The sequence below is a fragment of the Nanorana parkeri genome, unplaced genomic scaffold, assembly GCF_000935625.1.
Source record: "Nanorana parkeri isolate BGI_ZX_2015 unplaced genomic scaffold, ASM93562v1 scaffold224, whole genome shotgun sequence".
In the NCBI taxonomy this organism is placed as follows: domain Eukaryota; kingdom Metazoa; phylum Chordata; class Amphibia; order Anura; family Dicroglossidae; genus Nanorana; species Nanorana parkeri.
Window position 1 is genome coordinate 513,502 of NW_017306492.1, and position 22,748 is coordinate 536,249.

At 46.5% G+C, this 22,748-nt stretch overlaps 1 protein-coding gene across 3 annotated transcripts in view; it reads left to right on the forward strand.

Annotated features, from left to right (window-relative positions):
• ITPR2 (inositol 1,4,5-trisphosphate receptor type 2) overlaps positions 1–22,748 on the forward strand; it is a 263,467-nt gene that overhangs the window by 137,533 nt on the left and 103,186 nt on the right. For all 3 annotated transcript variants that reach the window (XM_018556081.1, XM_018556080.1, XM_018556082.1), the window contains exons 30-37: positions 696–896; positions 6,456–6,707; positions 8,054–8,179; positions 11,188–11,316; positions 16,248–16,368; positions 18,297–18,484; positions 19,945–20,087; positions 21,587–21,695. In XM_018556081.1, coding sequence (XP_018411583.1) covers positions 696–896; positions 6,456–6,707; positions 8,054–8,179; positions 11,188–11,316; positions 16,248–16,368; positions 18,297–18,484; positions 19,945–20,087; positions 21,587–21,695 — 1,269 coding nt within the window. The remainder of the gene's footprint in view (positions 1–695; positions 897–6,455; positions 6,708–8,053; positions 8,180–11,187; positions 11,317–16,247; positions 16,369–18,296; positions 18,485–19,944; positions 20,088–21,586; positions 21,696–22,748) is intronic.

The following is a 22,748-nucleotide window of genomic DNA, read 5'->3' on the forward strand; positions in this document are numbered from 1 at the left end:
GTTCGGTAGGTGCCGGATACCTGTAGTTTCTGGTTGCTTGAGAGTTAATAGTAACTCTCAAGCACCCATCCCCAAGGCGCTCCACTTCCCCATTCACCTGCCAGCTAGCTTCCTCTAGCCTGACCTGAGAGAGAGCTTTCTCTCTCTTAGAAAAAAGTTATACTCACCCAAATTTCAGAGCCAGCTAGCTCTTAGACCTGTCCATCCAGCCTCTCCCACCCTCTGCTGCAGCAGTCCAAGGTTCCTGAGTCATCACATTCTATACACAATGTATAGAACCTGAGGATGATGAGGGACATACAATTGCTTAAGAGTAGGAGAGGAGGCAGGAGGGAGCGCTGTCACAGACGGACGTTTCTGAAGTTCAGGTCAGTATATCTTTGTTATTTTCCTCCCTAGACCAAAATGAGCAGTTAACCCTTGCAGTGCATGGGGTAGCCACACTGCCAGGGTTAATAACAATTTTACCTGGAGTTCTTCTTTAAGTTAGTCAATAAAACACATGACTTAAACTCGAGGATTTCTGCAATAATCGATGGCCAAGTCGGTACAAGACTCTACTTCTTGGTTCCGCCATAAGAAGAGGTGACATCTAGACTGTTCACTCAAGCTGTAGTATTTATTTCTAAAATGATGTCTTTCAGTATTTTGCAGCCATTCTATATGGAAATGGTCCTTCTATTTGAACGTTTCAGCTCCTGGAAGCAGAAACCATGAGAAACATCTTTATGAACAACTATCACTTGTGCAACGAGATCAGCGACCGCGTAGTCCAGCACTTTGTCCACTGCGTGGAGACTCACGGCCGCCACGTGGAGTACCTGCGCTTCCTGCAGACCATTGTGAAAGCAGATGGGAAGTATGTTAAGAAATGTCAAGACGTCGTGATGACGGAGGTACGCATATTTTTCTCTCCGGCACCCTCAGCCGTCTTTACAGATGGGAAATGAAATCCGGATAGGAAATTACCTTTCTGTATATGTTTATGTGATTGGTTTTCTAATGTATTTCACTGATATGTATGCAGAATGAGATCTGTAAAGATTTGGGAGAATTGGACACTGCTTTTAACTTTATCATATGGTGGAAACGTTCAACTTTTATCATATGGTGGAAAAGATCAAGTTCCCACAATTGTTTTGTAGAACTGTTACAGCTATTAAAGTGTATGTCCACGCACCTCCCTCTTCCCCTCTAGATCACGCAGGGAAAAGTTGTTTTGCTGTAGCAAGGGAAACGTTTTTATAAAGCTGGCCATACACTTATAGATTATCTGCAGAGTTTCTGTGGTCAGATGGAAAAAGTGCAACAGATTCCTCCACCTACGCTAAACTGTGTGGATGGAGCAATCCCCCCGCTGGGCCAAGCTTCAGTATCTTGCTAGTCGGCCCCACTGCCTCTCAAAATACCTGAACAATGCCTGCATCCAATCAGATTGTTCAGGTATTTTGAGAGCCAGTGGGGCAGACTAGCAAAATACTGAAGCTTGGCCCAGTGGGAGATTCCTCTATCCACACAGTTTAGCTTAGATGGAGGAATCAGTTGCACTATTTCAATCTGACCATAGAAAATCTGCAGATCATCTATAGGTGTATGGTCAGATTTATTCCCTGTGATGCAGTCATCAGGTTTATAAAATTCCTGCAGGGGCATCTGCTGGAAGGTCAGTTCTACTGACATAGGCACATGCCCCAGAACTACATCTTCCAAGATCCCTTCCTCTACACACAGTGGGTAGGCTTTTGGGGGTTAAAGCAGCAGTATTTTGTGGCTGGAAAAGAAATCAATGTATGCAGGTGGAGGGGATTTGGAAACATGTTGCATACCTGCATTGAGTAAATATAAGAACATATTATTTAAATCTAACTGCCTAATCGGTTTATTGTTCTGTCACGCCACCCCCTGGCATGTAGCGCTCCTCCCGCACTGTAATCGCATGGGATGTGCGTTGTGCGGAACCGTGTGATGTGAATGGGCCCTTACTTTTCAGGTATTGCCCTATTCTGCTGGTGGTTTGGTTCTAGGTATACAGACCCCATCATCAACGAGATGTCTTGGTGGCTGTGTGTTTGCTTTGGCAGCCGTGTTGCCCTAGACCACGGCCAGTGATGACGACACAAAAATCTGACCCTGGTGTTTGAAACGGCTGGATCAGTATTTTATTGCTACATGAGACATATACACGGGGATTCTGACGGCGTTCAGAGAGATTATTAAAAGTGTAGAAAGACTGGTGATTGATGCTGCTGTACTGTTCTGATTAATATGTAATAATCAGAAAGCTGATGTATTACAGCACGGCTCATCGCCTCTCCATCAAAAGTTACATTCATCTATTTCAGTGAGGATTACTCGGAGCTTCCTGTACAAAGCCTACAAAGCTCTGGGAACAAGATAGGCAAAAAAATGCTATTTATAACCCAACAGTGTTTGGAAGCATAGGTTTAAAGTAATGTAGCATTTGGTGCAGTTATCCAATTTGGCCAAGATGACAGGGTCTCTTTAAAGAGCTTCACCCCCCCCACCACCCCCCACACACACACACTTTTTGATCTTTCCAATTCTAATCATCAACCATGGCTTACCGGTCCTTGATGTAGTATGTAGTGGCTGCATTCGTTTTCTTTTTTTAGGCCTTTTTTCACCTGGTGATCCTGCCAGTGACACACTTCCTGTCCTGGGGTAACCGTTTCACTCGCTGTACTGTGTCTATGGGAGGAGCAAGATTGTCAGTCTAGGGCAGAAAGTTTGCTAGTGCTAGAGAACACCTTCCCCTCTTGTCATCTCCATAACAGAAGTGGAAGAAGTCCTATAGTTCACAGGGCTGATAACTTATCTTTGGATAAGGATGCAGAGAACACAGAATTTTAGATTTTTCTTTTTCTTTTTCACCTTCTGACCCTGCCAGTAACACACTTCCTATCCCTGGATGGCTGGGCTTGCTCCTCCACTGTATTTATGGAGGGAACCATGGCTGTTACCCAGGCCGGACTCCAAACATGTCTTCTGTCTCCATCTCCATTACATGGGAGGTGGTGGGATCAGTAGTATGCAGATGGAAGATAATATTGTTTGTGCTTTTCAGCTCAGCTCACAGGAAGTGACAAGGACGATGCACTTCTGGCAAGATCAAGAGGTATATTCTGCGCTTGTTGAAAATGTTCTTAACATGAAAAAAGAAAACTAACACAGCCGCCGCATGTAGGGACTGGACGCTACAAAAAAAAAAATTTGTTCTTGGGTTTAGTTATCCTCTAAATGTACATCCAATTTAAACGATTTATCATTTCAGGTTATGTAAATAGTAGGGATGCACCGATACTAGTATCAATATCGGTGTCAATGCCGAGTATTTGGGCGAGTACTTATACTCGCCCTAATGCTCCGATGCCTAGCCCGATACTTCCGGTATCAGGAAGCCGGGCAGCGAGTCATTACACGCTGCCCGGCTTCCTGATTGGCCGGAAAGCCGGCTCCATGCTCCCTCGTCACTTGTGATGCCGATTATTTTGGCAAGTACTTGTACTCGCCCAAATGTTCCAATGCCTAGCCCGATACTTCTGGTATCAGGAAGTGACGAGGGAGCATGGAGCCGGCTTCCCGGCCAATCAGGAAGCCGGGCAGCATGTAATGATGCGGCGCCCAGCTCCTCTGATTGGCCGGGAAGCTGGCTTCATGCTCCCTCGTCACCTCATGACGAGGAAACATAGATTGGCCAGAAAGCTGGCTCCATGCCCTCTCATCACCTAGTGACAAGAAGCATGGGGACGGCTTCCCTGCTGATTGAGAAGCCGGATGGCGAGTCTTTACACGCCGCCTGGCTTCCCGGCTAATCAGGAAGCCAGGTGGCAAGTCATTACACTCTGCCTGGCTTTCTTAATGGGACTTCCAGTACTCTGTATTCGGTATCGGCGAGTACCGCAAAAAAATATATCGGTACTCGATACCGAACAAACGGTATCGGTGCATCCCTAGTCAACAGAGATAAACCTGTGTTTGCAAGCCATCGGAAAGCTAAAATCAGACATGTGTTACAGCCTGCTTTGTGAACTTGGCAGCCAGCAGGAATAATAAGAAGCCAGATTAATTCCGCTGACCTCCGGGTCGGACAGATAAATCTTTCTAAAGCTTTTGCAAAAGCTGAGACACTTGTTACCTGTTTAAAGTTTGCTGGTAATTACCAAGTGGTTACTTCACGCCCAGTTCACAGCGGTCTAAAAACGAGGCCGCGCGGCTCCCCTACCTTCTGCCAGAACTCCGAGAGTCTCAAGAAAGCGATAACTTTTCTTTCTCAAATCTCCTCGTCAGCCCCATCCTCCGCTGAATGACATGCAATGTTCAGCCATTTTGACATAAAACTTCCAGTCTCTCTGCTAGCAATTAAGATGACTGACATATGACACCAGATATCGCATACGGTTATGCTAACTAATTTCTTTCTTTTTTTTTCTCCTCCTTGCGCTCTCCCCTTTCAAAAGATTAAAAGTGAAAATGTCGTTTTTCTCCCGCCTGCCAAAAGCGGACGGTTTTGTAGCAGATGTAGACAAAAAAAGACATCGGGGAGGGGAAAAAAAAATATATCAAGCTAATGAGTCGTGGATGGAACAAAAAAAACGCACCGCGCCGGTCGCCATGAGCGCTGTTACTTTTTTCAGAAGGAATTGAAAACTTCTTACATGGATAACCTTTGTTGAGCGCCGGGTTCCTTTCAACCTTTTCATTTGGCGCTGAAGGTTGATTCACGTCCTTTTAACTATTACAAGACTTGAATTTACATAACAATTCCCCACCATTAGGCTCCACGCCGCTTTGTCAGGTTCTCCTTTGCTGTAGTTATTGTTCAGTTCTTTCTTACGGGCTGTTTTGGTTTAATTATAGTCTCGGCCTGAACCAGGAGTTGGTTTAACGGAAAGGGTTTTATAGACTTGTTTTCACAGGTTTGTTAAATATGAGAATCCTGCACGTTCTGCGGCTTGGAGTGCAGTGATCCCATCACATCACACTCTGTCCATCAGGACCTTTCAATCAAATTTCCTAACACTAACCTTCCCTGTAACCCTAACAATAGCCCTCCCTCTAACACTATATTAGCCCTCCCTGTAACCCTAAACTGACTCTCACACTAACCCTCCCTGTAACCCTAACACTAAACCTCCATATAACCCTAACACTGACCCTCCCTGTAACCCTAACACTAACCTTCCCTTTGACCCTCACACTAACCCTCCCTGTAACCCTCAAAATAACCCTCCCTGTAACCCTCACACAAACCCGCCCTGTAACCCTCACACTAACCCTCCCTGTAACTCTCAAAATAACCCTCCCTGTAACCCTCACACAAACCCGCCCTGTAACCCTCACACTAACCCTTCCTGTAACCCTAACGCTAATTCTTCCTGTAACCTTAACACTATCCTCTATGTAACAGTAAATAACCCTCCCTGTAACCCTAACACTCGCCCTTCCTTTAACTCTAAACCTACCCTTTCTATAGCCTTAACAGTAACCATAAACCAGCCTCGCACTAACCATTCTTGTACCCCTAAACTAACCCTCCCTATAACCCTAGCACTAATTCTTCTTGTAACCCTAACACTACCCCTGTCTGTAGCCCTAACACCAATCCTTCCTGTAACCCTAACACTATCTCTGTCTGTAGCCCTAACACCAATCCTTCCTGTAACCCTAACACTATCTCTGTCTGTAGCCCTAACACCAATCCTCCCTGTAACCCTGACACTATCCCTCTCCGTAGCCCTAATACCAATCCTCCCTGTAACCCCTAACACTAATCCTCCCTCTAACCCTAACACTAACCCTCCCCCTAACACTAATCCTCCCTGTAGCCCTAACGCCAATCCTCCCTGTAACCCTCACACTATCCCTCTCTGTAGCCCTAACACCAATCCTCCCTGTAACCCTAACACTAACCCTCTCTGTAGCCCTAACACCAATCCTCCCTGTAACCCTCACTCTATCCCTCTCTGTAGCCCTAACACCAATCCTCCCTGTAACCCTAACACCAATTCTCCCTGTAACTCTAACACTAACCCTGCCTGTAACCCTCACAGTTACTCTCCCTCTAACCCTAACACAACCCTTTCTTGTGTAAACGTGATCCCTTTCTTGCATACTCACCTCTATTGTGCTGGATCTAAGTCCTAACACAGAAGAGAGGTAGTTTAATAGTCTAGGACAATGGCAACCAAACTGGGGCCCTCTGGCTAATGAAGAACTACAAGTCCCCTAAAGCATTACAGGACTCTACCCCTGGTTTAGGTTCTATTCAGGCACTACAAAGTTCTTGATGGTGACACACAGCTGACCAAAGTCTACAATGACTCCCTCTGTAATATTATACTTGGCTTTCATTTTGGATCTCAAAGTAAGTGAAGCAGACAACTGACCAATCAGGGGCTCACACAAACCATGCTGGGATTTTATCTGTCTTTCAGCTGATCAACGGCGGGGAAGATGTGCTCATCTTCTACAATGACCGGGCCTCGTTCCCCGTCCTCCTCCAGATGATGTGTTCTGAGCGAGACCGTGCAGACGAGAGCGGGGCCCTGGCCTACCACATCACCCTGGTGGAGCTCTTGGCAGCTTGTACAGAGGGCAAGAATGTCTACACCGAAATCAAGTGCAACTCCCTGCTGCCCCTGGATGACATTGTCCGGGTGGTGACACATGATGACTGCATTCCAGAGGTAAGCCACAATTGTTAAACGCTAAAGGTCCCCACACACCTTACGATAATCACGGGAAATCCCGTGATCGTACGATTATCGTAAGGTGTGTGGAAGCCGTGCGACCTCTACTACTGTAAGGTCGCACGATTTTAAACTTACTGACATGTTCGAAAACCCGCCGAGCATCGTACGATGTTTGGCGGGTTTGTGGCCTGTCCGTACAAGCGCACACTGCCCGTTCGGCATTGCGGTCATCGGAAGCCCACCCCACAGGGGGCGTGGCTTGCGATCATCGCAAGTACGATCTGCCTATGCAAGATAGGCAGATCGTACATTTTTTTAAGTACCTTACAACCATCGCAAGACAAAAGTCTTGCGATGGTTGTAAGGTGTGTGCCCAGCCTTACACTGGCCAGAGCAAAATGGCAGCCATTTTTGGGGGAATACTGAGGATTTGTCCTCCTGGTGGCGCTATTACTGACTGCCTCAATATTTAGCAAGGCTTCATATTCCCTCTAAGGAAACAGTTCTGTTTAGCCAATGCATTGTGGTAAACTGGTAATGTTTTCTGCCTTGCAGCACTCTGATCCCGTGATCAGTTCATACCATGGATAGTTTATTTGTAGAGCAGGCGTGGGAAACTACGGCCCTCTAGCTGTTGTGGAACTACAAGTCCCATGAGGCATTGCAAGACTGACAGTTACAGGCATGACTCCCAGCTGTGCTTGAACTACAAATCCCAACTCATCTCTGCCTCTGGGAATCATGCCTGTAACTGTCAGTCTTGCAATGCCTCATGGGACTTGTAGTTCCACAGCAGCTGGAGAGCAATAGTTGCCCACCCCTGCCCTAGGATAAGCATATAAAAAACATAAAGTATGTTTTCCTAAAATGCGTTACATTTGCTGAAACCTCATGTAGAAAAATAGGTATTAAGTCAGACAGACATTGTACTACCAACCTCCTCCCTCCACTTTCCTGTTACAGCAATGTTGCAGAATGTGTAAATATAACTGTGTAGTACAATGGGCTGTCTTTAAATCTGGTCAGACACGTCTCTCGGATCAGAGATACCCCCCGATCTTCCTCAGCTCTACAAGCCCGTGTGAGGACACTTGTGATGAGGGGTGTGGCTGTTACTCAGCTCTGCCAGCACAGAGCCCTGAAGAGGGAGTGCAGGACGCAGCATTTTCACTGGGAGAAAAGGGTTATTTAAGGCATCTCCAAACAAAAATCAGCCACAAATAAAAACATGTTCAGGACCACACAGAGATAATTAGGTGTGAGGCTTCCATTGAGTGTTAAAATCTCAGTTTCAAAGGTCACCGATATATCAGTGCCAGCTTACTGTCCTCTCTTTCTAGGTCAAAATTGCCTACGTCAACTTCGTCAACCACTGTTACGTGGACACCGAGGTGGAAATGAAAGAGATCTACACCAGCAACCACATCTGGAAGTTATTTGAGAATTTCCTCGTGGATATGGCGAGAGTGAGTTGCATTGTTATCACAAGCTAAAGAGCGCTGACATTCCGCTGTCCGAATGTAACTAAATTCACTGCTGTAATAGTGATAACGTCACCCGCTTTGGGGTATACACTGAGTGGCCAGATTATTATGACCACCCCATCAGTACTTCGTTGGGCCGCCTCGTGACTACACGAGATGTTGAAAGGTGATGTGAGGAATCTGACACGGCACTGTTGCCCTTCTGTTGTCTTGTCACTCTCCGTTCTGCCCTAACATTGACTATTCGCTGACGGCCACAATTCGCACGTTCAGACCCAGGTTTTCGGCTGACAGTCCAGTCTTTAAACACTTTAACAACAGCTGCTCTTGAACATTTAATGAATTCTGCTGTTTTGCTGATACTCGCTCCATGGCTCCGAGTGCCCACAATCATCCCACGTTCAAAGGCTGTTAAATCGCGTTGTTTACCCGAATCTTCAGAAACAAATCACTTCTACTGTCGTGGTAAACAACCTGCTTCCCTATTTATAATGGTCTGGCCCTCTAGCAACTTCAGTGCGAAATTATAGCTAATTCGCCTACAAACGTCAGGTGGTCATAATAATCTGGCCACTCAGTGTATACTAAGTGTCTTTTCTACAACGACTGTAAGCTTAGCTGCCTTGTGTCTGATCCACGGCACTTAGGCCTCATTCACACTGCCGCACGTACGTGCGTATTGTACCATATGCAGCATATGCAAATAAATGGCTCCATACACATAGCTGCGTATGGGGCCGTATACTTGCGTAGCGCAAAAATGCGCAAAAACAGAATGGAACCGAGATGCGTCCGAGCAGCGTATTTCCCGCGCATATACGTGTGTTTGCGCGCGTATACGCACGTACGTGCATACAGTTCATTAAGATGTCTATTATGGATGATGCATTCTGGGAGTGCATATAGTGCACGCATACACGCACATATACGCGTGTATGCATGTACATAAAGATTGTAGAAATGTCACCAGCACACAATCCTTTTAGGATAGCAAAAGCTTAATTTATTGAAGTTTTAGGTCATATGACAAAAAACTTCAATAAATGAAGCTTTTGCTATCCTAAAAGGACTTGTGTGCTGGTGACATTTCTAAAATGTTGCTGACATTCGCGGCGCCATCCGCAGTCACTGCGAGCACCCCCCACTACAAGGGACATATCGGTAAGGAGTGCGACAAGGATAGTACTTATTTTGCATATACATAGGCGCGTATTTACGCGCATGTACGCAATATTTAATGTTGCTCTTGCGTTGTGTGTGAATGAGGCCTAATACTCTTCTCTGTCTGTGTCGTCAGCCTGGCAGCATTTACAAGATGAATGCTTGGAGTCATTTCTGACGGGCAGCACGCTGGAGTCACTCTGGTTTCTTCACATCTTACTTTAAAATCACGCAAAGAGAAATTAGGAATTATTTTAGCGAAATGCTTTATGTCAGCCACAGGAACATACTGGGCACTTAAAGAAGAAAGCCAGGAATTTATAAAAAAGTACCCTTGCAGTGGGCTATCCCTGCACTACAAGGGTTAAGTGCTCATTCTATCTAGGGGGCCTCAAATAAAGCCGATATACTCACCTGATCGCCAGTCCCGCCGGGCAGCTAGACCGGTCCCACAGCCAGAGGAGGGGGAGAGAGGTGAGCGCTGACAGCTGCAGGACCAAGGATCAGCTGAGTATATCATCTTAATTAGAGTCCCCACAGACATAAGGAGCACTTAAAGAAGAACTCCAGGCAAAATGATTCTTAACCCTTGCAGTGGGACTACCTCCGGCACTGCAAGAGTTAACTGCTGGTTTTGTTCTAGGTGCAAGAAAAAGGTTATCCTCGCCCGATCTTCGGAGACGGCTTGTTCTTAGACCGGTCCCCAGAGTCTCTCTCCCCCTCCTGCAGTGGTTTAAGGTCCTAGGTCATCATGTTCTATACACTGTGGGGGGAATTTATTAAAACTGGAGCAGACAGAATCTGGAGCGGTTGCCGATGGCAACCAATCAGCTTCTCTCTTTCGTTTGTTTAGTTAAGATTTGAACATGAAAGAGAGAAGCTGATTGGTTGCCATACACAGCTGCAGATTCTGTCTGCTCTAGTTTGGATACATTCCCCTCAGTGTATTGGATGTGAGGTCTCCAAGGGACATACCATTGCTGGAGGGAGCGCTATAGGAGCCAGCCGTCTCCGAGGTTTAGGTGGGTATAACCTTTTGTATTTTTGTACCTAGGCCAGAATGAGCACTTTATCCTTGTAGTTCAGGGGTGGCCCCACTGAAAGGGTACAATTTTTTTAAATTCCCGGGGGAACTTCTTTAAATTGTATGTAATCCATAACAATGAACTTCTCTTATTTGCTCCCTCTTGGTCTGTTAATTATACAGTTAGAAGTGTTTTTGTTATATCAGGTCAATAAGTGATTTCCTGCCAGAAACCTCGTGAGCCAATAACTTCCTGTGCTGTCGGCCTGTGCTGACTTATTAGTTAGCATTGTGTGCAGCCGCTTCTAAGGACTACAGAACACGGCCCCCATGTTATGGAAAAGAAGAGATGAAGAGGAAATCTTCTTGTTATAGTGTGACAACTCTGCCCTTCCATAGATCCAGTGCAGTGTGTTGTCACCCTAGGACAGAAAGGGTGTTACTGGCAGGATCACCAGGTGAAAAAAATGCTGCCACCACATCTGAGGACTGGCATGCTGCAATATTAAGCATTTTATTGTCACACAGAGGACATGTTTTTATTGTTTTGGATGGGTTGGGGACAGGTTAGATCCTCTGCAGGGTTCTTTATCCCTGGGAGATTTACCCTCACTCCTCCCCAATGGGGACACTTTTTTACTTTAGGATAATTCAGGATGAGGTAGTTTGCTCCATCTTATTGGACCAGCATGGGCTAAGTTGCATGGGCTAAGTTGCATGGGCTAAGTTGCATGGGCTAAGTTGCATGGGCTAAGTTGCACTTTGTTTTATTAAATGAATCATGGACTCTTGTTTTTCCCGAAAGGTCTGCAACACGACCACGGATCGGAAACACGCAGACACGGCTCTGGAGAAGTACGTCACTGAGGCCGTCATGAACATTGTCAGCGGATTTTTCAACTCCCCTTTCTCCGATAACAGCACCAGCCTTCAGGTACGAGGAATGACTGTGTGTTATATGGTTCCATTTATTGCTGGAAGAAACGCTGATCCCTAAAACGTGTTGTTTACATACGCATGCATTCCTTACGTGCGTGTTTTCATTTGCATGCAGATGGCGGGAGCGGCGGGGGTTGGTTCTTAATATTTTTTTTTTTAATTTTATTTCACTATTTTTGTACTTTTTTCCCCACTTAACTTTATTGCTATCACACAAACTCCTATGTTATAGCGTTTGGAGGGGACAGGTTCACTTTTTTGGAGACATCAGGGGTCTATTCTCACAATATATATATATATATATATACATATTGACACAACTTTACTCAGCCATGTGATTATGCACTTCCTTGTATCACCACTCTCACAACGCATGCCTTCTTATCTACAACGCAATGTCTGAACAGTGTAACATTATTATTACTTGCTGGAAGCAATGCATGATGGGATATACAGTCTTGAGAAACTAAGATTGCATCACATCAAGCAGCAGGGAAAGAGATGCAAAGCACACTGGGAATGCAGGAAGTTGATGAAAGTGATGGGCAGATGGAAGGCAGCACTCACTACATAAAAGGGATTTTTTCATGTAAGCTTTGATTGCTTTATCAGAAACAACTCGAGTATTACTGATGTTATAACAGGAGATAATATGCTGGGACTCTACAACTCCTTTAAGCCATTGATAAAGTATGAGAGCCAGGCAACTAGTATTTTCAGAAGGAGAGGTGACTGGCGGCAGCCTCAGCACAGGTCCCTTTAACTACCTGGGCTGTGATCTGACATCTTTGCTCTCTGGCGCCTCATCACTTACCGCCGTCCTCAACCTCGCTAATTCCCCTCACCTGTCAGACACCTGGGCAGAGGCCATTGCTCATTTCATTCCCCAGTTACATCCTTCCCGTCTCGCCGCTCATTGTCAGGAGCCATAATTGTCCATGTTTCCACATTCCGATCAGTGATTTATAAAAGCCAGGCAATATTTAAATACATTCAGGACCACGGAGCGGTGCGCGATTAATGAACAGCTGGGCGCATCTATCAAGACTCGGATCATGTTGGAGGAATACAGATTCTCACTCAAGCTCGTTAAGTCTTTTCCTGATTATCAGCGATTAATTAGGAGGCTGAAGGTTTAAGAGAGCAAAAAAAAAAAAAACATTTGGGATGGTAAAAGTTTTCTAATATCTGATGAACTGGGAGACTCGTGTTGTGGAATCTGTCCTCCACCGTGTCATGTCCTGGTATACATGTGACCCATAACTGGAGTATTATAAACCATTTGTCTGGAGTTCTACTTTAAAACAGAACTCCAGGAAAAATACACAGATGACACACAAAGGATTTGTGTCCATCCAGTCGTGAGATTTACACTGTTTTGCCCCACAGCGCAGCCCTGTCTGGGAGGACAGGAGTCCTGATTTTTCTTTTTAGTTAAAGTAGAACTGAAGCTTTAGTTTTGCAGAGAGTAAGGGAGGGTTATAACTCCTGTCATCTTTTTTTGTTGCCATCTGTATCCCATTGGGGAGATTTCTCTTCACTTCCTGCCTGATAGCCACTACAGGAAGTGAGAGGAAATCCTTCCAAAGTGAGAGAAATCCCTGGTGGTCAGCTGGGTCATCGGAACTAGTGCCCCCATTGGAAGATTTCCCACCTACCTGTTCTGTTGATAGCTCACGATTTGGGATTTCAGTGATAACGGTCACCAGGACAAATAGAGAGGGTGAATCTGAACACAGACAGCAATACAGACCTGACAGGTGTTCAAGGAGGGCGAATCTCCCCAATGGGGACACGGACAGCAATACAGACCTGACAGGTGTTCCAAGTGGGCAAATCTCTCCAACGGGGACACGGACAGCAATACAGACCTGACAGGTGTTCCAGGAGGGCGATTCTCCCCAACGGGGACACAGACAGCAATACAAACCTGACAGGTGTTCCTGGTGGTCAGCTGGGTCATCGGAACTAGTGCCCCCATTGGAAGATTTCCCACCTACCTGTTCTGTTGATAGCTCACGATTTGGGATTTCAGTGATAACGGTCACCAGGACAAATAGAGAGGGTGAATCTGAACACAAACAGCAATACAGACCTGACAGGTGTTCCAGGAGGGCGATTCTCCCCAACGGGGACACAGACAGCAATACAAACCTGACAGGTGTTCCTGGTGGTCAGCTGGGTCATCGGAACTAGTGCCCCCATTGGAAGATTTCCCACCTACCTGTTCTGTTGATAGCTCACGATTTGGGATTTCAGTGATAACGGTCACCAGGACAAATAGAGAGGGTGAATCTGAACACAAACAGCAATACAGACCTGACAGGTGTTCCAGGAGGGCGATTCTCCCCAACGGGGACACAGACAGCAATACAAACCTGACAGGTGTTCCTGGTGGTCAGCTGGGTCATCGGAACTAGTGCCCCCATTGGAAGATTTCCCACCTACCTGTTCTGTTGATAGCTCACGATTTGGGATTTCAGTGATAACGGTCACCAGGACAAATAGAGAGGGTGAATCTGAACACAAACAGCAATACAGACCTGACAGGTGTTCCAGGAGGGCGATTCTCCCCAACGGGGACACAGACAGCAATACAAACCTGACAGGTGTTCCTGGTGGTCAGCTGGGTCATCGGAACTAGTGCCCCCATTGGAAGATTTCCCACCTACCTGTTCTGTTGATAGCTCACGATTTGGGATTTCAGTGATAACGGTCACCAGGACAAATAGAGAGGGTGAATCTGAACACAAACAGCAATACAGACCTGACAGGTGTTCCAGGAGGGCGATTCTCCCCAACGGGGACACAGACAGCAATACAAACCTGACAGGTGTTCCTGGTGGTCAGCTGGGTCATCGGAACTAGTGCCCCCATTGGAAGATTTCCCACCTACCTGTTCTGTTGATAGCTCACGATTTGGGATTTCAGTGATAACGGTCACCAGGACAAATAGAGAGGGTGAATCTGAACACAAACAGCAATACAGACCTGACAGGTGTTCCAGGAGGGCGATTCTCCCCAACGGGGACACAGACAGCAATACAAACCTGACAGGTGTTCCTGGTGGTCAGCTGGGTCATCGGAACTAGTGCCCCCATTGGAAGATTTCCCACCTACCTGTTCTGTTGATAGCTCACGATTTGGGATTTCAGTGATAACGGTCACCAGGACAAATAGAGAGGGTGAATCTGAACACAAACAGCAATACAGACCTGACAGGTGTTCCAGGAGGGCGATTCTCCCCAACGGGGACACAGACAGCAATACAAACCTGACAGGTGTTCCTGGTGGTCAGCTGGGTCATCGGAACTAGTGCCCCCATTGGAAGATTTCCCACCTACCTGTTCTGTTGATAGCTCACGATTTGGGATTTCAGTGATAACGGTCACCAGGACAAATAGAGAGGGTGAATCTGAACACAAACAGCAATACAGACCTGACAGGTGTTCCAGGAGGGCGATTCTCCCCAACGGGGACACAGACAGCAATACAAACCTGACAGGTGTTCCTGGTGGTCAGCTGGGTCATCGGAACTAGTGCCCCCATTGGAAGATTTCCCACCTACCTGTTCTGTTGATAGCTCACGATTTGGGATTTCAGTGATAACGGTCACCAGGACAAATAGAGAGGGTGAATCTGAACACAAACAGCAATACAGACCTGACAGGTGTTCCAGGAGGGCGATTCTCCCCAACGGGGACACAGACAGCAATACAAACCTGACAGGTGTTCCTGGTGGTCAGCTGGGTCATCGGAACTAGTGCCCCCATTGGAAGATTTCCCACCTACCTGTTCTGTTGATAGCTCACGATTTGGGATTTCAGTGATAACGGTCACCAGGACAAATAGAGAGGGTGAATCTGAACACAGACAGCAATACAGACCTGACAGGTGTTCCAAGTGGGCAAATCTCTCCAACGGGGACACGGACAGCAATATAAACCTGACAGGTGTTCCAAGAGGGCGAATCTCCCCAACGGGGACACGGACAGCAATACAGACCTGACAGGTGTTCTAATCCCTCTCCGCTCTATCTAACACTAATAACATTTTAGCTTCAGTTGCACTTTAAGTAACACTTACAGGTCTTGTCCTTTGACCAGCCTCTGATTGGACAGTGAAAGGAGAAGCAGCAGACTAAGGCCCCGTTCACACCGGGGCGGGTCGCCTGCACGGATTCGGCCACATGGATCCGCCGACATGAACGATCCCATACATTGCTACGGGGACAGTTCATGCGACCGCGTGGGTCTGCGTGATCCGAACCGCCCACCGCCCGAACTGCTCCCTGTACTATTTTTGCAGTGCTGAAACACAATTAAAAACTCCCCAATCCTCCCTTACGAGATCAGCCATGCTGATCTGCAACCGCCCTGGTGTGAATGAGCTCTAATGAGCCCATTTCTTGGTCACTCTGTTCTCTTCTCCTATCAGCAAGACCCTTGTTAGTACACGAGCTCTGCAGCACTACTGATTGGCTCCTTGTGCTTCTCCCTCCCTCAAAATGAGCTCTCCTATATAGTGACATCAAGAGGCTGATACCAAGTCACGTTCAGGCACTTTCACTGATAACATGTACATTTAATGATGCATTCATGAGTGCAGAGATGATCAAATCTGTGCTTTTATATCTGCCCGTAGTTCAGCTTTAAGCTGTTCGCCTATGTATGCTGGAATCATCATTTTGTTTGGGTTTTCCGGGGAGAAAAAAGTAGATTCGCTTTAAAAACTCCCATAAAAAGTTTTGTACATGTGGGTACGTCTCGTAAATCTTGCAGCTGGTTGTTATTGAAGCGCCCGACGCACTTTTCAGTTCGCAAAATGGCCGCCCTCACGTCAGCCAGCAGCTATCAGAGATGCTTTGTGGTAATCGCAGAGATTTAATGCGCAGATGGTGTATTTCTTTGCTTCATGTCTCCGCAGACCCACCAGCCCGTCTTCATCCAGCTCCTCCAATCCGCCTTCCGAATTTACAACTGTACGTGGCCGAACCCGTCTCAGAAATCCTCAGTGGAGTCGTGTATAAAAACACTGGCAGAAGTGGGTGAGTGCGCGAACAGCTGCGTGACGCGTTTCCAACACTTTACCTTGATGAATGGAGACGGCAGCGGGGATGAGGACTGTGTCTGTGCTTAATTGCAGCAGGAGCCGAGAGTTCTTCAAGGGAAACTTCTTCCAAACTTTCACCGCTTTTTCTGTGAATACCAAAAGAGTACCTGTCAGGTTATATACTGAGCCGTGCATGCTGTGTATACACTTGGAGTCTGTCCGTGCCCCCTCCAGCTGTCCGTCACAGCCACATGTATTCAGATGAGGTTGAATTTACAAGAGCATGCCTCAGGAAATCATTTAGCTCTTCCACTTTTTTTTTAAAATCATTTTGCTATTGCTGAATAATCTGCAGTTATAGTTCAAAACGTCTGTTGGGTCCCTGGTTGCTATAAGACCTCTTGGCATCCTGTGACACTCTGTGCAGCTTCCCGCCCAGCCCACTGACATCACCGGTCGCCAGGAGCTGAGTGGGACACCTTGCTGGTGTCCCGCCAAGCTCCTGACAACCAATGATGTCAGGGCGCTGGGCGGGACACGCGACAAAGCCACTGACAGTGCAGTCCGGTGTCAGGCCTCATTCACACCAAATGCAGTGCGTTCCGGCCAGAACACACTGCATCGCATTGCCGCCGGCTCACTATGTTGTGGGGCAGGAGAGGGCGTGGCAGTCCATTGAAGTGAATCACGATGCGATCGGCCACACTGGATCGCAAGGCACATTATGCCTGCGGTCCAGTCCGATCAAAATAGTGCTTGCAGCATCTCCCCCTCCTGCCCCACAACATAGCGAGCCAGCCGCAATGCGATGCAACGCGTTCTGGCCAGAATCCGGCCAGAACCCACTGCATCTGGTGTGAACGAGGCCTCAGCCCTTCCAAATGAAAGAACCCCCCCCCAGTGACTGTTCTCTGCAAGCAACCACAACCCCCCTGGATCAACAACGGGGGTACCAAATCTTCCCAAGGTAGAGCACCAAGGACAGCAATATAAATAGTGTCAGACGTTCTCCTTTGCTCTTAAAAAAAAAAAAGGATTTCATGTAGGTGGAGACTAGAACGCGTCAGATTTTATTTCCCGTGATTTATATGGAGTACAAGAACTCCGTGAGGCAACCTCGACCCTCTAGCTGTCGAGTACAAATCCCACTCTGTCTCTGCCTGTGGGAGTCATGTCTTTGGATGTCAGAGACTTGTAATGCCACATGGGACTTGTAGTTTAACCACAGCTGAAGTGTTAAGGTTGCCTACCCCGGTTTACACTATGGATCCCCTATATAAGGGGCACCCTATTTTTGTTGATGTGCTCCATATAAATCAGTTTTATTTACTTATTACAAGCATTTGTGTAGTACTGTCAGTTTGCGCAGCACTTCCCATACTGCGCATTCACATGATGCCCCGTCCCCAAGGAGCTAACAATCTAAGATTCCTATCTCACATGCATACATCAGGGCTGATTAACATACCAGCATGTTTTTGGAGTGTGGGAGGACACCAGAGTACCCGGAGTAAAACCACACAAGCACAGGGAGAACATGCAAACTCCATGCAGATAGTGTCCTGGCCAAACCTGGAGTCAAACTGGGGACCTCAGTGTTGCAAGGCTGAAGTACTAACCACTGTCTTCAACTATGAACTGATACATGGTTTACATATTTAATTCTGAATCCCGGTTGCAAATTTTCCCTCAGTTCCTTTCTGGTGTAAGTATTGTCAGCAGGACAGGAAGTGAGGGAAAATCTCTCTACTGGAGCCTTGCATAGCAGTAAAGACCTGGCAGGGTTCTAATCTTTCTCTGCCCTATTCAAAACTAGAAAAAAACATTTTGGCTTGACATACACTTTAAGGTGCTTTTTCATCATCCTGATTATTGGAGAATTGAGTAATACAATGTTTTCCTTTTGGTGTTTTCCCCCACCAGCGAAAAACCGTGGCATAGCCATCCCGGTGGATTTGGACAGCCAGGTGAACACGCTGTTCCTGAAGAGTCACACTAACATGGTGCAGAGAGCCGCCATGGGCTGGAGGATGAGCGCACGCACTGGACCCCGCAAAGAGATGCTAGGGGGTCCGGCATGGGATTATCGCAACATCATCGAGAAGCTGCAGGTACCCTTGATGAGGCTGTATGGTGTTAGCTGTTGGGGTCCATAGGGAACCTTTAAGGGGACCTGTCACTGAACACAACATTTTGCAAACTCTTATGGCTGAGGAGCAGGCAGCTCAAAGTTACTGTAGATGGCTTGTATGTGTGTCAGGCTGTTTGCTGTACACCTGTGGGGGGCAGGGCCGTATTCCCGACAAGGCCACCGAGGCCCGGCCTCGGGGCGGCACAGGTTTGAACATGGAGTTCCGGACGGTAATTTGTTTTCTACATTTAGCCCTGCTTTGCACAAGCAGGGCTAAATGTAGAACGGGGAAGCCACTTGTTTGTTTACAAGTGATCTGGGCGATGTCGCCAAGATCACCTGTAATTAGACTGCAGCCGGTCCGTCCGCCCCCCCACCCTCCGCACCTACCTCTCTGCATGCTGCTCCCGACTCCGTCCTCCCCCCGCCGCCCCTGCACTTACCTCTCTGCATGCTGGCTCCGTCCTCTCCTCGCTGGCCGCCGCTGTCTTCAGGATGGAGAGCGGTGAGCAGAGCGGCAGGGTTAAAAGTAACCCTGCCGCTCCGTGTATACAGTGAGAGGGGAGAGCTGGACTACACGGGTACATATGACCTAATGAGGTCTTGGGTCTTCCAAGGCTGCTCTTGGGAATATTTACTGGATGCCCAATATAATAATAAAAAAGTGCAAATGAGTGAGAGCGCCACAAATGTAAGAAAGGTCCATTCAAACTTTAATGATTGTAGTGCAAAATACATAAAAAGACAGCCAATGTGTTTTGGAGGTTCAACAAATCCCCCTTCATCAGGGCTTATAATAACGATGCTCGATGGAGTACTGGACAAAAGACCTAGCTCTTTTGCCCATTACTCCACCGATGATAGAGAGCAGCCTTGGAAGACCCTATTAGGTCATATATACCCGTGTAGTCCAGCGATCCACAGATAACTATCTTCTACTGATTTCAATGAGACAGACCCTGTCTGGCAGAAAGCATCGTTTAATAAGCCCTGTTGAAAGGGAAATTGTTGAACCCCCAAAACGTGTTGATTGTAAAACTTTGCACTACGATTATTAAAGGTTTACTGGACCTTTCATACGTTTGTGGCGCTCTCATTCATATGCACTTTTTTCTTTTCATTGAAATCAGTGGACTCTGCTGTCCCTTGTACTGAACCATGCTGCTTCTGATAGCCAGAAAGCATGTGATCTAGGTTACATGAAGCAGCTCGGGAATTCATTTTAGTACACATGATGGCAAAGAGCTCCCGTTTTAATTTTTATTGAGATTTAAGATTAATATCTAATTAATCTTTTGTTCCGCTTGCATACCTACCTTGATAGGTGCTTACAATTACCTGTGATATTGTCCTTCATGTGGGTGGGCCTACAGCTGAATTCTGAAAATAAACCTCCCTTTGTGGAAATGTTGGCCTTACCCTCTGTTGTTCTATTTTCAGGATGTTGTGGCCTCGTTGGAGCACCAGTTCAGTCCCATGGTGTTGGCGGAGTTCTCAGTCCTTGTCGATGTCCTGCACAGCCCTGAACTACTCTTCCCTGAAGGAAGCGATGCTCGGATCCGCTGTGGGGCCTTCATGTCTAAGTAGGTCTTTCCTTTTTTTGTGATGGAAAATGTTTCTTTTTCTGTGTTAGGTTAGTTTGTTTTTCCTCAAAATGATGGTAAGATAGGAGATCTACCCATATACCCGATGTACGGCTGTGTAAAAAAAATCATGTAGAAGTGAATTACGAAGAGGCCTCCAGCAGCAGTATAACAAGAGAGGAGCGTTAGATAGAGGAAGGAGCCGAGCAGAGGAGAGTTAAGCTGGGTATACAAGGCTGTATTTTCTTTGTTCAACCTGCAAGCTGAACAAGGAAAATCTAACAGATTCCGCCATCAACGTTTATGAGCGTTGGTGGAGGAATCCCCTGCTGCTTTGCAATGTATTCCCACAGTGGTCACCAACTGCTGTCAGAATACCCTAACGGAGCTTGCAGCTGATTGGCTGACTGACTTGCAGCTTCGTTTGGCCAAAGATTTTCCAAACTGCTCATTCGATCAGCTGATCAAGGGATGCCGGACGGAAGGGTGCCAATAGAGGCATCCACTGTGTGAATTTCGGCAGGTTCATCAAGAACTGGACAAAATTTGCACAGTGTAAAGCCTACTTTAGATAGAGGAAGCAGAGTCCTCTGGCAGCACAGAGTATTTCAGGAGAGGAGCGTTAGATAGAGAAATCAATAGTGTCCTCCAGCAGTGCAGAGTATTTCAGGAAAGGAGAGTTAGATATAGTGGAAAGAGCAGAGTGCTGCAGCAGAGCAGAGTATATCAGGAGCGGAGAGTTAGAGGAAGGAGCAGAGACCTTCAGCAGTGCAGAGTATTTTTTAGGAGAGGAGAGTTAGGTAGAGGAAGGAGCAGAGTCCTGCAGCAGAGCAGAGTATATCAGGAGAGGAGAGTTAGATGGAGGAAGTTACAGAGTCCTCCAGCAGTGCAGAGTATTTTTAGGAGAGGAGAGTTAGGTAGGGGAAGGAGCAGAGTCCCCCAGCAGAGCAAAGCTTATCAGGAGAGGAGAATTAGATAGAGGAAGGAGCAGAGTCCCCCAGCAGCGCAAAGCTTATCAGGTGAGGAGAGTTAGGTAGAGGAAGGAGCAGAGTCCTCCAGCAGTTCAGAGCTTATCAGGAGAGGAGAATTAGATAGAGGAAGGAGCAGAGTTATCCAGCAGAGCAGAGTATTTCAGGAGAGGAGAGTGATACAGAGAAGGAGCAGAGTCCTCCAGCAGAGCAGAGTATTTCAGGAGAGGAGAGTGATACAGAGGTAGGAGCAGAGTCCTCCAGCAGAGCAGAGTACCTTATATCAGGAGAGGAGAGTGATACAGAGGAAGGAGCAGACTCCTCCAGCAGAGCAGAGTATATCAGGAGAGGAGAGTTAGATAGAGGAAGGAGCACACTGGCCTTCCAGTACTTTATCACCACATGTTCGCTATTATGAATTAAAAAATCACATCCTGCAGGAGAAGTTTAATCTCCTCTCTTGGGCTGAACAGCAATTGCAAAACGACTCATGAATGTTCTGCTGAAAAGATAATATGTTCAATTTCACAGGTTGATTAATCACACGAAGAAGCTGATGGAGAAGGAGGAGAAACTTTGTATCAAAATCCTGCAGACGTTACGTGAAATGTTGGACAAAAAAGACAGCTTCGCTGAGCAGGTATGGAATCGACTTTTATAAAGCACAAAGAATGTGAAAAAGAAAGTACACCCTGTTTGAATCCTATGGTTTTACATATCAGGACATAATCAAAATGATCTGGTGAATACAACCTCAGATGAACAACAACAACATATGACATATTACACCGTGTCATTATTGATGTTACAAACATAAAGCCACCATGTAGAAGCCATGTGTGGAAATCTAAGCACACCTCATGATTCAATGGCTTGTAGAACCACCTTTAGCAGCAATAACTTGAAGTAATGGTTTTCTGTATAACTTTATCAGTCTATTACATCGTTGTGAAGGAGTTGTGGCCTTCAGTTCATTGAGGTTTGCAGTCATTTATTTATGCACAGCTCTCGTTAGGCCCCTCCACAGCATTTCAATTCGGTTGAGGTCTAGACTTTGACTAGGCCATTGCACCACCCTGATTCTTTTCTTTTTCAGCCATTCTGATTTGCTGCGGTGCTTGGGATCATTGTCCTGCTGCATGACCCAATTTTGCCCAAGCTTTCAGAATCATCACCCCTTCGCTAGCGTGCTTGACAGTTGGCATGAGGTGTTTGTGCTGATGTACTGTGTTTTGGTTTTCACCAAACGTGGCACTGTGCATTGTAGCCCATATCTCCACTTTGGTCTCGTCTTTCCAACGGACATTAGTCCAGAAGTTCCGTGGTTTGTTCTGATGCAGCTTTGCAAACCTAAGCCGTGCTGCCATGTTCTCTTTAGAGAGAAGTGACGTTCTCCTGGCAACCCTTCCAAACAAAGCATATTTCTCTAATTGTACTAATTGTTATGAACTTTAATATTTAACATGCTAACTGAGACCTGTACATTCCAAGATGTAACTCTTGGGGCTTTTTGCAATTTCTCTGAGCATTGCACGGTCTGCAACAAAACAGAGATGCACAAATCCCAGGAGCCCAGTATGCTCCTTAAAAATAACAGCTGCCTCCTAAATTTGTTCTCTAGTCTAGTCTTGGAGCTGGAAAAGTATCTGTACCTGTACTTCTACCAAGTAGGGTACTTGGTATCTGAACAGCC